The 15,427-nt window shown below is 39.9% G+C and overlaps 1 protein-coding gene across 1 annotated transcript in view; it reads right to left on the reverse strand.

Annotated features, from left to right (window-relative positions):
- LOC115160992 (titin) overlaps positions 1–15,427 on the reverse strand; it is a 179,609-nt gene that overhangs the window by 106,973 nt on the left and 57,209 nt on the right. The window contains exons 59-79 of the mRNA XM_029711620.1: positions 15,295–15,375; positions 14,901–15,168; positions 14,518–14,778; positions 13,842–14,051; positions 13,656–13,733; positions 13,531–13,557; positions 13,344–13,400; positions 13,196–13,252; positions 10,847–10,900; positions 10,361–10,435; positions 9,814–9,879; positions 9,465–9,539; positions 9,140–9,211; positions 8,199–8,336; positions 7,848–7,991; positions 7,491–7,607; positions 7,071–7,163; positions 6,437–6,646; positions 645–941; positions 362–433; positions 186–263 (exon numbers count right to left, since the gene is read on the reverse strand). Of these exons, the coding sequence (XP_029567480.1) occupies positions 186–263; positions 362–433; positions 645–941; positions 6,437–6,646; positions 7,071–7,163; positions 7,491–7,607; positions 7,848–7,991; positions 8,199–8,336; positions 9,140–9,211; positions 9,465–9,539; positions 9,814–9,879; positions 10,361–10,435; positions 10,847–10,900; positions 13,196–13,252; positions 13,344–13,400; positions 13,531–13,557; positions 13,656–13,733; positions 13,842–14,051; positions 14,518–14,778; positions 14,901–15,168; positions 15,295–15,375 (2,530 nt within the window). The remainder of the gene's footprint in view (positions 1–185; positions 264–361; positions 434–644; positions 942–6,436; positions 6,647–7,070; positions 7,164–7,490; positions 7,608–7,847; positions 7,992–8,198; positions 8,337–9,139; positions 9,212–9,464; positions 9,540–9,813; positions 9,880–10,360; positions 10,436–10,846; positions 10,901–13,195; positions 13,253–13,343; positions 13,401–13,530; positions 13,558–13,655; positions 13,734–13,841; positions 14,052–14,517; positions 14,779–14,900; positions 15,169–15,294; positions 15,376–15,427) is intronic.

A 15,427-nucleotide genomic window follows, 5' to 3' on the forward strand; every position in this document is an offset into this window, starting at 1 on the left:
AATGAGATTATACAAATACATTTTGGTGACTTGAAAAAAAAACAAGCAAAATATGTTAGCCTCAACCCTCTACGACTATAATGAGGCTTAAGATAGAATGCTTAGTAGTATTTGGTTGGTGTGGTTTTCGAGGTATTAGTTTGTCATTTTATGTCTATATTTTTGTGCATTTTTTTGTTGAATACCTGTCTCCATATCATCTTGTTCTTGCACTTGGAAGGCAGGCTTTGTTTCCTGTGTAGTCTTTTTCTTATCTTGAGGAGCTTCAAAAGAATGTTTAAGATTTATATTTGCCCAAGAAACATTCATTCACGAATGTATTTAAAGAACATACATGATGCAACATTAAACAGACATTTACCTTCAAGAGGACTGACTTTCTTTGCAAGTGACTCAGTGGGCTTTGGAGATGTTTTGCTCTCCTTTATTGGTACTTAAAATAAATGTGTACAATGGTCAAAATCAAGACAGTGCATGTTGGGATAAGCATTAAACCATTGAGAAGAAACATGTCATCATCACACATATACACATAACAGATAATACGTAATATCCTACATACATAACACACACAAACATAACAGACAGGATAGCAAGATTTTTAAGATTTAAGATTTGTGTTTCAAGGATTGTCCTTGTTATACCTTTTGGGGCAGCAACATCTTCACTTGACACCACTTCAGCAACAGCCTTCTTCTCTGGCTTAGAGACTTTCTTTACAAGTGGCTCCGCTGGCTTTGGAGGCTCAGCAACAGCCTTCTTCTCTGGCTTAGGCTCAGACTTAGGCTCAGGCTTAGACTCTGGCAAAGACACTTTCTTAAGAAGTGGCTCAGCAGGCTTTCGAGGTGACTCCACCTGTTCAGAAATAGCTGTTTTCTCTGGTGCAGGCACTTTCTTTGCAAGAGGCTCAGCAGGCTTTGTAGGTGATTCCTTTGCTGGAACTTGAAATAAAATTATACCATGGTCAAAGTCAATTTTGATTTATTTAATTTTACCTTTATTTAACCAGGTAAGTCATTGAGAACACATTCTCTTCACAATAACAACCTGACAAATCAAAATATTACAGATTGCGGTATGCATTGGACCACTGACAAAGTATCAGAGAAAGACTATATCAAATATAAACATAGCACACACAAAGACAGAGAAGAACATCAAAACACATAACATAAACACAAACATAACTCACAAAATATAAAGATTTTAAGAGTGAGGGAAAATTTAAGATTTGCATTTCAAGATTTTCTCATTATACCTTTTTTGGGAACAACATCTTCTTCAGCATTAGTTGTCTTCTCTGGCTTAGTCTCTGGTTTAGCCACTTTCTTTGCAAGTGGCTCAGTAGGCTTTGGTGGAGATTCTACCTCAGCAATAACCATAGTCTCTGGCTTAGGCACCTTTTTAGGAAGTGGCTCAGTGGGCTTTGGAGGTGATTCCTTCACCTCCTCAGCAATAGCTGTTTTCTTTGCCACCGTCTCTGGCTTGGTCTCTGGCTTAGACTCTGGTTTAGATACTTTCTTAGCCAGTGGCTCAGTCGGCTTAAGAGGTGATTCTTTCACCTCTTCAGCAATAGTTTTCTCTGGCTTAGACTCTGCTAAAGACACTCGCTTTACAAGTGGCTCAGACGGTTTTGGGGGTGATTCTTTCACCTCCTCAGCAACAACTGTTTTCTCTGGTTTAGGCACTTTCTTTGTAAGTGGTCGAACAGGTTGTAGGGGTAATTCCTTCTCCTTTGCTGGTACTTGAAATAAAGTTATACTATGGTCAAGAACAACATACTACAGAAGTGAACCATCAAGAAAATACAAAGGCAATATATGATCAAACAGCAAACACATAAGGATAAACAAATAAGGAAGTATCCCAAACACAATTACACAAAACGTACACACAAACAACATACAAACAAACAACAAAAGAAAGCAAGATTTTAAGAGTGACGCAAGAGTGAAGATTTGTATTTCAAGGATTGCCCTTGTTATACCTTTTCGAGTTGCAACATCTTCTTCACTTGAAAGAAACACATCTTCAGTAATAGCCTTGTTCTCTGGCTTCGACTCTGGTTTAGCCACTTTCCTTACAAGTGGCTTTGGAGGTGATTTTTCCACCTCCTCAGCAACTACAGTCTTCTCAGGGGGCTGTGGAGGTGGCTCAGGGGGCTGTGGTGGTGAGTCTTTCACCCCTACAGTAACAACAGTCTTCTCTGGTTTAGCCTCAGGTTTAGGTTCAAACTTAGACTCTGGTTTAGATTTAGGCTCTGGTTTAGCCTCTGGCTTAGGCTTAAGCTTAACATCTGGTTTAGGCTTTGGCTTAGACTCTATTTTAGCCTCTAGCTTAGGCTCTGATTTAGGCTTAGTCTCTATTTTAGCCTCTGGTTTAGGTTCAAGCTTAAACTCTGGTTTAGACTTAGGCTCTGGTTTAGCCTCTGGTTTGGGCTCAGCTTCTGGTTTAGGCTTAGGCTCTGGCATAACCTCTGGTTTAGGCTCTGGCTCAGCCTCTGGTTTAGGTTCAAGCTTAGACTCTGGTTTAGATTTAGGATCTGGTTTAGCCTCTAGCTTAGGCTTAAGCTTAACATCTGGTTTAGGCTTTGGCTTAGCCTCTATTTTAGCCTCTAGCTTAGGCTCTGATTTAGGCTTAGACTCTATTTTAGCCTCTGGCTCAGCCTCTGGTTTAGGTTCAAGCTTAGACTCTGGTTTAGACTTAGGCTCTGGTTTAGCCTCTGGTTTAGGCTTAGCTTCTGGTTTAGGCTTAGGCTCTGGCATAACCTCTGGTTTAGGCTCTGGCTTAGACTTTATTTTAACCTCTAGTTTAGGTTCTGATTTAGGCTTAGTGTCTAATTTAGCCTCTGGCTCAGTCTCTAGCTTAGGCTCTGGCTTAGCCTTAGGCTCTGGCTTGGCCTCTAGTTTAGGCTTAGGCTCTGTCTTCAACACCACAGCGGGCTGTGGAGGTGATTCTTTCACCCCTACTTCAGTAACATCCTTCTTCTCTGGTTTAGCCTCTAGCTTAACCTCTGGTTTAGACTCTGGTTTAGGCTCTGGTTTAGATTTAGGCTCTGGCTTAGCCTCTAGTTTAGGCTCTGATTTAGGCTTAGTGTCTACTTTAGCCTCTGGCTCAGCCTCTTGTTTAGGCTCTGGCTTAGCCTTAGGCTCTGGCTTGGCCTCTAGTTTAGGCTTAGGCTCTGTCTTCAACACCACAACGGGCTGTGGAGGTGATTCTTTCACCCCTACTTCAGTAACAGTCTTCTTCTCTGGTTTAGCCTCTAGCTTAACCTCTGGTTTAGACTCTGGTTTAGGCTCTGGTTTAGGTTTAGGCTCTGGCTTAGCCTCTAGTTTAGGCTCTGATTTAGGCTTAGTGTCTACTTTAGCCTCTGGCTCAGCCTCTTGTTTAGGCTCTGGCTTAGCCTTAGGCTCTGGCTTGGCCTCTAGTTTAGGCTTAGGCTCTGTCTTCAACAGCACAGCGGGCTGTGGAGGTGATTCTTTCACCCCTACTTCAGTAACAGCCTTCTTCTCTGGTTTAGCCTCTAACTTAAACTCTGGTTTAGACTCTGGTTTAGGCTCTGGTTTGGGCTTAGGCTCTGGTTTATCCTCTGGTTTAGGTTTAGGCTCTGTCTTAGCCTCTGGCTTAGATTCAGGTTTAGGTTCTGACTTAGACTCTGGCGTAGACACTTTCTTTACAAGTGCCTCAGCAGGCTTTTCAGCAATAGCTATCTTCTCTGGCTTGGACTTTGGCTTGATTTCTGGCTTAGACTCTGATTTAGCCACTTTCTTTGCAAATGGCTCAGATTCTTTCACCCCTTCAGCAACAACAGTTTTCTCTAGCTGAGACACTTTCTTTGTAAGTGGTTCAACAGGTTGTGGAGGTGATTCCTTCTTCTCTGCTGGTACTTGAAATGAAATGATACCATGGTCAAGATCAAGATACTACAGATTGGGGTAAACAGTGGAGCACCAATACAATACCAAAAAAGATGTGATCAAATAGAAAACACAATACAAAAGAGACACAAAACATACACACAAACAACAGAGAGAATTGCAAGAATGACACAAGAGTTGTGGATTTTGACCACTTAAGAGGATGTGTTGATATGGGATGGCAAACACTGGAATGAAGCAACTTGATGAATAATACTGGACAAAAAAAGTTTGATTTCAAACTAAGCATGAAATGGAATTGATGGATGATTTTGCTGACAAGATGATGAGATGAAACATGTTAGATTTACTTAGTATACCTCTTGAAGGCGAGGCTTTTGAAGAGATCTTTTCCTCCTCTTGTGAGTCAAGTGTTTCCTCTTCAGAAGAAATTACTTTAACAGGTTTGCCTTTTTCAATCACCCGTTTCTTAGTTTGGATGTCCTCAACTGTAAAAGGTCTCTCTTCGATGGGCTCATCTCTCATAGTAAGTGTCTTGTCAGCCCTCTCCTTGGATTCAATTACTTTGGCAGGTTTGTCTTTCTCAACTACCTGTTTCTTAGTTTGGATGACCTCAACTCTAATCTCTTCAGTGGTTTCCTCTCCCGTAGTAAGATTCTTAAAAGTTTCCTGCTTGGATTGAATTACTTTGGAAGGTTTGCCCTTTTCTATAACCTGTTTCTTTGACTGGATATCCTCATTTGTACGGGGTATCTCTTCACTGAGTTCCTTTCTCATAGTAAGGGTCTTCTTAAAGGTTTCCTCCTTGGATTGAATTACTTTGGAAGGTTTGCCCTTTTCTATAACCTGTTTCTTTGACTGGATATCCTCATTTGTACGGGGTATCTCTTCACTGAGTTCCTTTCTCATAGTAAGGGTCTTCTTAAAGGTTTCCTCCTTGGATTGAATTACTTTGGAAGGTTTGCCTTTCTCAACTACTTGTTTCTTTGATTGGAAGTTCTCAACAGTACAAATTATCTCTTCAGTACCAACTAATCCCTGTCCTTTCTCTGTGGGCAACAACACTTTTATTGGAGAGATACCTTCTGACAAATGTATTCTGTCCTTTCTTGTATTAACTTGTATATTTGGTATTTCTTCAATTACTGATTCTACTCTGATAGAAGATTCTACTGGTTCTTTGCATTCTACTGATTGAGAAATACCTTCTTGGTTAGATCGAATGTCAGTTTCCTTTCTTGCTGTTGGTTTGGGGGAAATAGTATCTGTGGCTGCATTTATATTCTCTGAAACATCCATAACAGATGCCTCTTGTTTTGAAACATATTCTTCATGTTCCTGGGGAGATAATTTTCTTGGAGAACTATAATCTGTCTTATCATGAATCTCCTGTCTTCCGCCTGACTGTTCCTTATTGTCTGATACCCTGGTGGTCATTTCCTTTTTCTTTACAATGTCTGTTTTCTTTTCTTCCTCTTTTTTATCTGTGTCTATAGCCTTGCTTTCACCCTTAACTACCTGCTGCGTATTAGGATACTTTTTCATAGATATTTCTTCCCTCATACTAGCACTCCCTTGCTTCATGACGGAAACTTCTTCATATTTTTGTAGCTCAGTGTCCACTTTTTCATAATTTAATACTTCCAAAGATACAGTATCCTTCTTTATAGGTACACTGTCTTTTGTAGTAACTTTGGCAGCTTTCTGGACAAAATGTTCTTCTGTAGATTGAACTACTTGATGGATAGGTATATCTTCAATTGTAGCCTGTTCTGTCTTTAACTCAACTACATCAACAAAATGAGTTCCCTTAGTTTTGATGCCTGTACCCTCTTCCTCTCTAGACACTAAACTTGCAGTGTAAACACTTTTCCTGAGAAGTGTTTCTTCTTCTTCTGTGGACGATTCATGAGACTCCCTCTGAAGAGATCGATCCTGTTTGGCTGGTAAATCTGCCTCTAGATCAGACCTAACTTCAACAGCACTTCTTTCCTTTGGTTTCGGTGTAGTAAAAACTTTAGTAGCTCTATCTTTCCTCTTGGAAACCTCACTAAGAGATGGTTCATGTTTCATATCTGACTTTTTATCTTTTTGGACAGATACTTTTTCTGGAAGGATATCTTTTGTCCTCACTGAAATCCTCTGTTGGAATGTCGATGTAGTGCTATTGTCCAATATATCACCTTTGTTCTCATATGACACCTCTTCGTATTCATTCCCCACTTCTTCATACTGAAAGACTTCTTCTATTGGAGGAGCTCTCTCCATCGTGTCGGAAACCTCCCACAACTCGTGAGTCTTTGAAGATCTCTTTTTCTCAGCCATCTGAAGACTAGAAGTCACTTGAAGTTCTAAAGATGTTTTTAAGAGTTCCCACCAAATGGAGGTCGCAAGAGATTAACGACAAAACACAACATAAAGACAAACATTGGGTTTAAAAAAACACAGATAAAAGAAAGTAGTACTGGCATGCCATTATGCACCTGATATCTACATTTGGAGGTGAAATAAGATTTTAATAAATTGAACACCACTAACATAGAGCACATTTAGAATACCTGTGTCTGGCGGAGTTCCTTTTCTTTGTGGCATAACTTCTATTTCTGAAGTTGGAACTTTCTTTTCTTCTTCCATCTCCTTTTTAGGTTTAGTAACAGGTACCTTTTCAGTAGGTTTTTTCTCAGGTACCCTCTCAACAGGTACCTTTTCAGTAGGTTTTTTCTCAGGTACCCTCTCAACAGGTACAGGCTTTTGTTTGGGCTCCATTACTTGAAGCACATACAAGACACGCATAAGACATTGGCAACACAGAAGAGTGACAAAAGGGTTGTTGCATAACACATCAAATCTGACAAACAGAACGTCACGTGGCGACGCATGCAACACTTTACTTCAAACATATTGTCAACATGGTCACAAACATAACATGACCCATATCTAAAACAGTTTTAACAACTTATGATAAACTATACGTCTAATATTATGTCATATTGTAACACCATTAAGTCAGCTTCATGATGATAGTTAAAGTGTTACCCTTGTGTCTAGATTGTCAAACAGATGGAAAACTGAGGAAAACGGAGAGCCAGAATATGGTAAACTTAAGACAAAGAATAGTTCAAGAAGACTCTTAAGACATCACAGTAAACAGTATGTACGGTACAGTACAAAAGTCAATGCATAAATCCCTACCTTTTTGCGGTGTATCTTCCTTTGGAGTCACAATAACTGATTCAGGCTTTCTGGCAACCTTAAGAGGTTCTGGTTTTCTTTCTTCCACAGGAACTTAAAAGACCATTTAAGTTTGTTAAAAACATGCATATACAATGAAGATATTCAAGAAAGTCGTTTCAAACACAGACATTGCACAAGTCACACTCTATTGAGTGGTAAGACTGTATGACGATGATTATGACGAGACAAAATTAAGCAACTGGTGAAAATACTTTTCAGTTGTGCATAAACATTTCAAAAGACAAACTCTGTGACGTAGAAGCTAGACGATACCAAATGTGAACATAGACAAGACATAGATGTTCAAAGCTGGGGTTGGTTAGAAGAAAGCCAATAAACATTAACGGGAGAAGCATTGACAACCTATATTGTGTATACCTTGTTCTGGCACAGGTTGCACATGAGGCTCTATGTCCTCTCTGTCCACTTTTTGAGGGATGGTAGCTGGTCTTTGCGGAGTTACCTCCTGTCTTTTTTGTGCTATTGGTGCTGGCACTTCAAAGAATATGCAAATTATCAGTAATATACAATGTGCTGTGATGAAAGCACAACAAACAGACATAAAATTTACAAAGAAAACAACAAATACGGATTCCAAATACGTGACATTACATAGTCTTAAACTTTGTAATGCCACAGACAGACAAAGATGGACTGACAAACAGAAGAGTATAAAGAGCATACAAGTTGTTAAAAGACTCAGAAAGCTGCCTCTCTTTTGAGAGATACTGATACCTTGTGGTGTTGGGACCTTCTTTGCAGCAGGAGTAGGCTCTGGCTCCTTTGGAGAAGGAGTAGATGCCGTCTCTGGCTTTTTAACTGCTGCTGGCGTTCCTGGTTCTGGTTTTGAAGCCTCTGGTTTCTTAGCTTTCTCAGGAACTTAAAGTAACATGCACTTTGATTTAGAGTTCACATACCAAGGTAATAATTACACTGCATACAGATATGACACAAAATAAAAAATAACTTCTATGTTAGAAGCTATATAAACATAATAATATATAATATACATACAATTACACAAAGGAGAGGTGACATTAGAGAGGGGAATAAATACTCCACAAAACAAGACATGACAGGAAATACCTTTGGATGGTGGACTCTCTGGTTTCTTTATAGGTGCACCCTTCGGTTCAGGTTCAACCTTAGCCACAGGTGAAACTTTAGGCTCTGGTTTTGGCTCAGCTTTTGGCTCCGCAACATGGGGTGCAGCTTGAGGGACATCTTCAGGTAATACAGACATCAACATTAGAAACTATGGGCTATCAAGAAATACCGAGTACAAGAGTGAAAGCCATAAAAGTATGGGACAAGAGTATGATTGAGACAACTTCTCTAAACTCAATGCAAAAAGTGACAGAAGTGAACAAACTTAGTCACACAGGCTTATTCACACATAATCCTTTGGGATAATAACATGCAGTGTTAGAAAGTGCTACATAGATGATTTAGAAACTGTGAAATAGACAGACAAGAGACTGACAAGTGTCACGCCCTGATCTGTTTCACCTGTCTTTGTGCTTGTCTCCACCCCTCTCCAGGTGTCGCCCATCGTATTTATACCTGTGTTCTCAGTTTGTCTGTTGCCAGTTCGTTTTGTTCGTAGAACCTACCAGCATTTTGATTCTCTGCTCCCTCCTGTTCCTTGCTCCTGTTTTCTAGTTTCCCGGTTCACACCGTTCTGCCTGGCCTGACCCAGCCTGTCATCCTGTACCTTTGCCCCACTACTCTGGATTACCGACCTCTGCCTGACCTGACCCTGAGCCCGCCTGTTATTCCGGTGCCTTACACCCTCTCTGGATTATTGACCCCTGCTTGCCTTGACCTGTCGTTTGCCTGCCCCGTTAAAAGAATAAACTTTCTTCAACACTGTCTGCACCTGGGTCATACCTTAAAACGTGATAACAAGAAGATATGGTATTAAGAGACAGACAACTGAAAATATTCAGGACAGAGACTCAACAGCATAAGAGCTACAACAGCAGCAGTAGGAGCATTTCTGAAGCACATGGAAAAATGCAGTATACCTTTCTTTAATGGAACCTGTTCAGGTTTCTCAGCTGGCTTATGGAAAGGCGCCTTTGCTTCTTCATGTTCTTCTAAGATATTGAAAGTGAGCAATTACATACACCAAAATAAAAAGAGCACAATATTGGTTATTGAAGTCATGCAAATAAATACAAAATAATTATGGACACTAAGTTGAAGAAAACAAGGCTCACGTACAACAACCACAAAAGCAATCAACTAAAACAAACAAATTCACAGATTTAGTTAAAAGAAAATTAAGAATACATGACAAACATGACAAGATCATTAGACAAGCACATCATTTCTGATTTAAGACTATACCTTTTGGAGAGGGAAGTTTCTCTGGGACAACCTCTGCAGTTATCTTCTCCTCCACTGGCTTTTTGGCTTCAGGTACTTGGAAATATCATCACAGTAAGTACAAGTTATCACTGAGTTAATGTGTAGGGACAAATATAATTCATCTTATAATGTAATTTACAGTAGTGGACATTGGTTACTTTACACAGACAAACAGTCATGCAAAAGTAGAATATTTATAGTAAAAGCCCTTCTTTTCAAATAGAGTTTTTTTTCAACAAGAGAGACATACTTGGGTAAGTTATCAAAATGTACACACATCAACCAGATCAACACAAAATATCGTTTTGAAATGCAGATATTTAGATACCTTTATGTGGTACTGCTGCCTCAGCTGGTTTAGCCTTCTCCTCGGGTTTCTTGTGCACTTCAGAAACTTTAAAGACACTCATTGTGTTAGCCAATGTAGCAAAGCACTATCTACTGTGGACATCCATGCATTCACATGTAAGGTATTTGCCAAAGAAGCACATATATTATGAAAGACAATACAGACAAACACATAAGCCACTATGCGTGATCAACTTAAGAGCAAAGAATCAAATATCATAAATACTGAAAGTACTACCCAAGGTTAAACTAAGCAAGACATGGAAAGAAATTGAGCATGGCATGGCAGGGAAAACCTTTGACACGGTTAAAAGAAAAGCAAGCTGTAAACAAAGTTTCATAAATGACACATGAACAAAGATCATGAACTTCTTTTGCCAAAACATTGCCGACTATGTACATCACATAAAAAAAGAAGCTGTTAAAGAGTTTACCAACTGACACATGAACAAGACTATGAACATGTTTGCCAGCTTTGCCATAACATTGCTGTAAGCCAAGACAGAGAAAAATTGTTCTTTTAATACCTTTTTGTGGCATCTCCTCCCTCATTCCAACCTTCTTACTCTGGATGGACTCTTCCTCAACAGGTACTCTCGGGGCTGATAAGACAATGAGAATATATTAGTATAAATGTTCAACAAGGCACATTAGCTAAGGATAGAGGGTTACGGTTATAACACACAAATAAAGACACAGAAATGAAATAACTCCTGTGGGACAACAAAGGAGAGAGAAAGACGTGTGATTTGTGACCATGTTCCGCACACACAAACACACGCTAGCACACTATGGTACGATCACACATACAAACAGTAGGAGCCCATACATTCTGTTTCAAGATATTTTCAAAGAGTGGCTCAAACATACAAAGACAGACAAGGATGCTTTTAAGCACCACACATGTTAATACCAATGTGGCTCAAGGTGGAACGTTAAAGATTAACTGTTTGGTCACTTGAGTTAGCTGCTAGCAGACAAACTGCAATGGTAACATCTATTCTAAGGGATACCTGTGGTTGTAGAGATTTTCTGTACTACTGTCTCTTCTGTCCAGCTTTCATACTCTAATAAAGAGTAACAATGAAAAAAAAAATGTTGTTTAGATGAGCAGTGGGAAATGCTGGAATATTGGTTAGGTCGTGTTACAATACTGAATAATCTTTTTAGGTGTACAAACTTGTCTAAACATGTTCAAATGAAATTGGTTAAATTGATCATGGTTATTATTGACTGAAATGTTAGGTCATGTTACTAAGTTGTACAAACACGTACAGATGTAGGATCTTAATTTGAGCCAGTTTGCTACAGGCAGAAAATAATCATGCAGCAACAGGAAATGTGAATTATTATGTGGATTATAATTCATGGACAATTTTGTTGGGGTTGATACATTTTCGTAAGGAAAAATCAAGTCTGAAATTACAAAGAGGAAATTACAAATTTCAGAAGCCTATTTAAACCTCTAATACACTACAAGTTTTACATTTCCTGGGTAATAAACTCAGCAAAAAAATAAACGTCCCTTTTCCATGACCCTGTCTTTCAAAGATAATTCGTAAAAATCTAAATAACACATATCTTCATTGTAAAGGGTTAAACCACTGTTTCCATGCTAGTTCAATGAACCATAAACAATTAATGAACACGCACCTGTGTAACGGTCGTTAAGACACTAACAGCTTACACACGGTAGGCAATTAAGGTCACAGTTATGAAAACTTAGGCCAAAAAAGAGGGCTTTCTACTGACTCTGAAAAACTCCAAAAGAAAGATGCCCAGGGTCCGTGCTCATCTGTGTGAACGTGCCTCAGGCATGCTGCAAGGAGGCATGAGGACTGCAGATAGCCTAGTGGTTAGAGCGTTGGACTAGTAACCGAAAGGTTGCAAGATCGAGTCCCCGAGCTGGCAAGGTAAAATCTGTCGTTCTGCCCCTGAACAAGGCAGTTAACCCACTGTTCCTAGGCCGTCATTGTAAATAAGAATTTGTTCTTAACTGACTTGCCTAGTTAAATAAAGGTTAAATAAAAGATGTGGCCCCGGCAATACATTGCAATGTCCGTACTGTGAGACGCCTAAGACAGCACTAAAGGGAGACAGGATGGACAGCTGATCGTCCTCGCAGTGGCAGACCACGTGTAACAAAACCTGCACAGGTCGGTACAGCCGAACATCACACCTGCAGGACAGGTACAGGATGGCAACAACAACTTCCTGAGTTACACCAGGAAATCACAATCCCTCCATCAGTGCTCAGACTGTCCTCAATAGGTTGAGAGAGGATGGACTGAGGGCTTGTAGGCCTGTTGTAAGGTAGGTCCTCACCAGACATCACCAGCAACAACGTCGCCTATGGGCACAAACCCACCGTCGCTGGACCAGACATGGCTGGCAAAAAGTGTTCTTCACTGACGAGTTGCAGTTTTGTCTCACCAGGGGTGATGGTCAGATTCGCGTTTATCGTCGAAGGAATGAGCGTTACACCAAGGCCTGTACTCAGGAGCGGGATCGATTTGGAGGTGGAGGGTCCGTCATGGTCTGGGGCGGTGTGTCACAGCATCATCGGACTGAGCTTGTTGTCATTGCAGGCAATCTCAACGCTGTGCGTTACAGAGAAGACATCCTCCTCCCTCATGTGGTACCCTTCCTGTAGGCTCCTCCTGACATGACCCTCCAGCATGACAATGCCACCAGCCATACTGCTTGTTCTGTGCGTGATTTCCTGCAAGACAGGAATGTCAGTGTTCTGGCCATGGCCAGCCAAGAGCCCGGATCTCAATCCCATTGAGCACATTTGGGACCTATTGGATCGGAGGGTGAGGGCTAGGGCCATTCCCCCCAGAAATGTCCTGGAACTTGCAGGTGCCTTGGTGGAAGAGTGGGTAACATCTCACAACAACAACTGGCAACTCTGCTGCAGTCCATGAGGAGGAGATGCACTGCAGTACTTAATGCTGCAGGTGGCCACACCAGATACTGACTGTTACTTTTGATTTTGACCACCCCTTTGTTCAGGGACACATTATTCCATTTCTGTTAGTCACATGTCTGTGGAACTTGTTCGGTTTATGTCTCAGTTGTTGAATCTTGTTATGTTCATACAAATATTTACACATGTTAAGTTTGTTGAAAATAAACGCAGTTGGCAGTGAGAGGACGTTTCTTTTTTTGCTGAGTTTATGCACAAGCGTGAATAATCGTGAAAACATGGAGGTAGTTAAATTGATGATGCTGATGGTTACTATTAATATGATGTAAATCTTGCACAATAATCAAATGTTAGTGAATTATTTTATGATGATTATAAGGGGTTTGGTGGTGATGGAAAGATGCTTAATATAAAAGAATGCAAGGCCATATACCTCTCATTTCCACCTCTCTCATTTCCATCTCTTCTTCATAATAGTATTCAGAAGATTCTTCAAAAAAACATATAGATGTTGAGTTCTCATATTAATTATGGTAGTTTAGATTTATATAATTAATGCCAATCTAATGTCCCATTCTTACCTTTTAGAGTAACTGAAGATGGCATATCAGGGATTCGTATTGATGAATCAGGGACATCTAAAGGATGTTGAATTTGGTTGAAATATCAAAGATACAGTATATATAAAATAAGTTATATATTTAACATAAGTTGACTAGGAATTGTGATACATTTGAGAGGTTGTGTGGCTAGAAATCAAATACTTACCATGGGGTACCCCTGCTAATTCAATTTCTGTGAAAAAGTAAGATGAAATATTAAAAACTGAATTAAGGCCACTATGAGATACAGACAGCTGGAAAACAAAAACAAATGCTAACAACTATACCGACCTTTGTCTGAAAGATAAAGCTCAGCTGTGCTTTTAGCTTCCCCTCTGGGCTCCAACCTCACAATGACCGAGTAAACGCCTAAAGGATTAGTCATGAAGATGATTTAATAACCCATTCTGATGTATTCATCTGGGTAACGAGAATAAAGAAATCCATAAAATGCTTGTTTGACGCAACTCTACACACCTTCATCTTCATTGATTACATTGCGGATGATCATAAAATGTCTTCTGCCTTCGCTTCTGAAGTTATACTTTGGGCACTCTCTGAGTTCCCAAGTGTCTTTGTACCATGTAACGATGGCATTGTCGAAAGACACCTCGCATTCGAAGGTGGCTGCTTGGCGTTCGCCCACCACAATGTTCTGGATACGTTTGGTGAAGTGAATTTGTTCAGCTAAAACAGATAACATGTGGTGATGAATTTAGTTCAGTTTGAATATTTCTGGTTATTCTCATAATTCAAACTCAAATGTGCAAATTCAAGTCAAATTGGACAATGGAGAATAGATATGCGGTTAGAAGTGTTCAACAGATCATGATGGATGATTCAATAGGATGAAAGTAGAGACAAAAAGTCAAAAGACAAGAAAGAAAAAGAAATGTTGGTTTGTGGCAAAGTTCCAAGACCAACAAGTATAAGAAAGTAGAACAAATGTTATCAGAGAGTTCCACGAAGAAAAAGAGTATGTCAAATCAAAAGTGCAAAAAAGAGAAAAAGAGTGAAAAAAAACATTTAAAGATTAGTGACAAAATGAGTGATGAAGAAAAAAAGAGGTTAGTTTGGGGTGATCTTCTCCACTCTACAACATGATGGGAGATGCAACAGCAACCAATTATTATATGGTTTAATCTGTACAAACCTTCAACCCATAGATCTGCAGTTGATTCAAGGTTGTCATATCTGCAGGTATAGCGTCCGTGGTCTTCTGGTCGGAGGTCTTTAATCGACAGCTTCTGAATCTTGTTGACCACCTCATGCGAGTATCTGCCCTTCATTTCTAAAAGCTTTCCATTCTTAAACCACTGTGTTTTGACATTAGGGATAGAAAACTGGCAAGACAGTGTACATGTTTGCCCCTCCTTACACGCAACTTCCTCCAGATGTTTCTCAACCTCAGGCTCTGTAAAGACACAAAGAACAAATATGCATGTCGGTCAGTATTTACAGATACAGTATAAAGACTAAAATCAATAACATTCATCTAAGTACAAAATAAACAAATGCAGAACCATAGATACCCACCGATAACAGTCAATTTGGCACTGGAGATATGTGGGCCACATACAACACGGTAGTTGCCCTGGTCTTTGGTTTGACACTGCTTGATCTTCAGAATGTGACGGTCACCAACAATGTTGATTTCGTATTTTTCATTGTTGTCAAGCTTCTGAGTTCCCTTGTACCAGGACAGGGTGATCTCTGGAAAGTTGATCTTGATGTCACACTCAAAGGTGGCAACCTTGTTGGTGACTGTAGATTGATCTGTTATGTCCTTATTCACGGTGACAGGCTGCAAACAAATAAAGAAGACGTATGTGCTTAGACATTCATGTAAATAAATATGCATATAATACATGATAATTACTGCTGTTGTCATTGTCAGACATTTCATTGTGGTAGCTAATGAGGAACCTACCTCAGTACGTTCCATTCTCTTTTGCAAATCAGCCACAAGAGCAGCCAAATCCTCATCCGATTCTCTCTCTCTCTCCGGTTCCTAAATCACATCAAAACACAAAGCAGAACTAGTTATAGGTAGGCCATTGTCT

Source organism: Salmo trutta, chromosome 24, assembly GCF_901001165.1.
Source record: "Salmo trutta chromosome 24, fSalTru1.1, whole genome shotgun sequence".
Lineage (NCBI taxonomy): Eukaryota > Metazoa > Chordata > Actinopteri > Salmoniformes > Salmonidae > Salmo > Salmo trutta.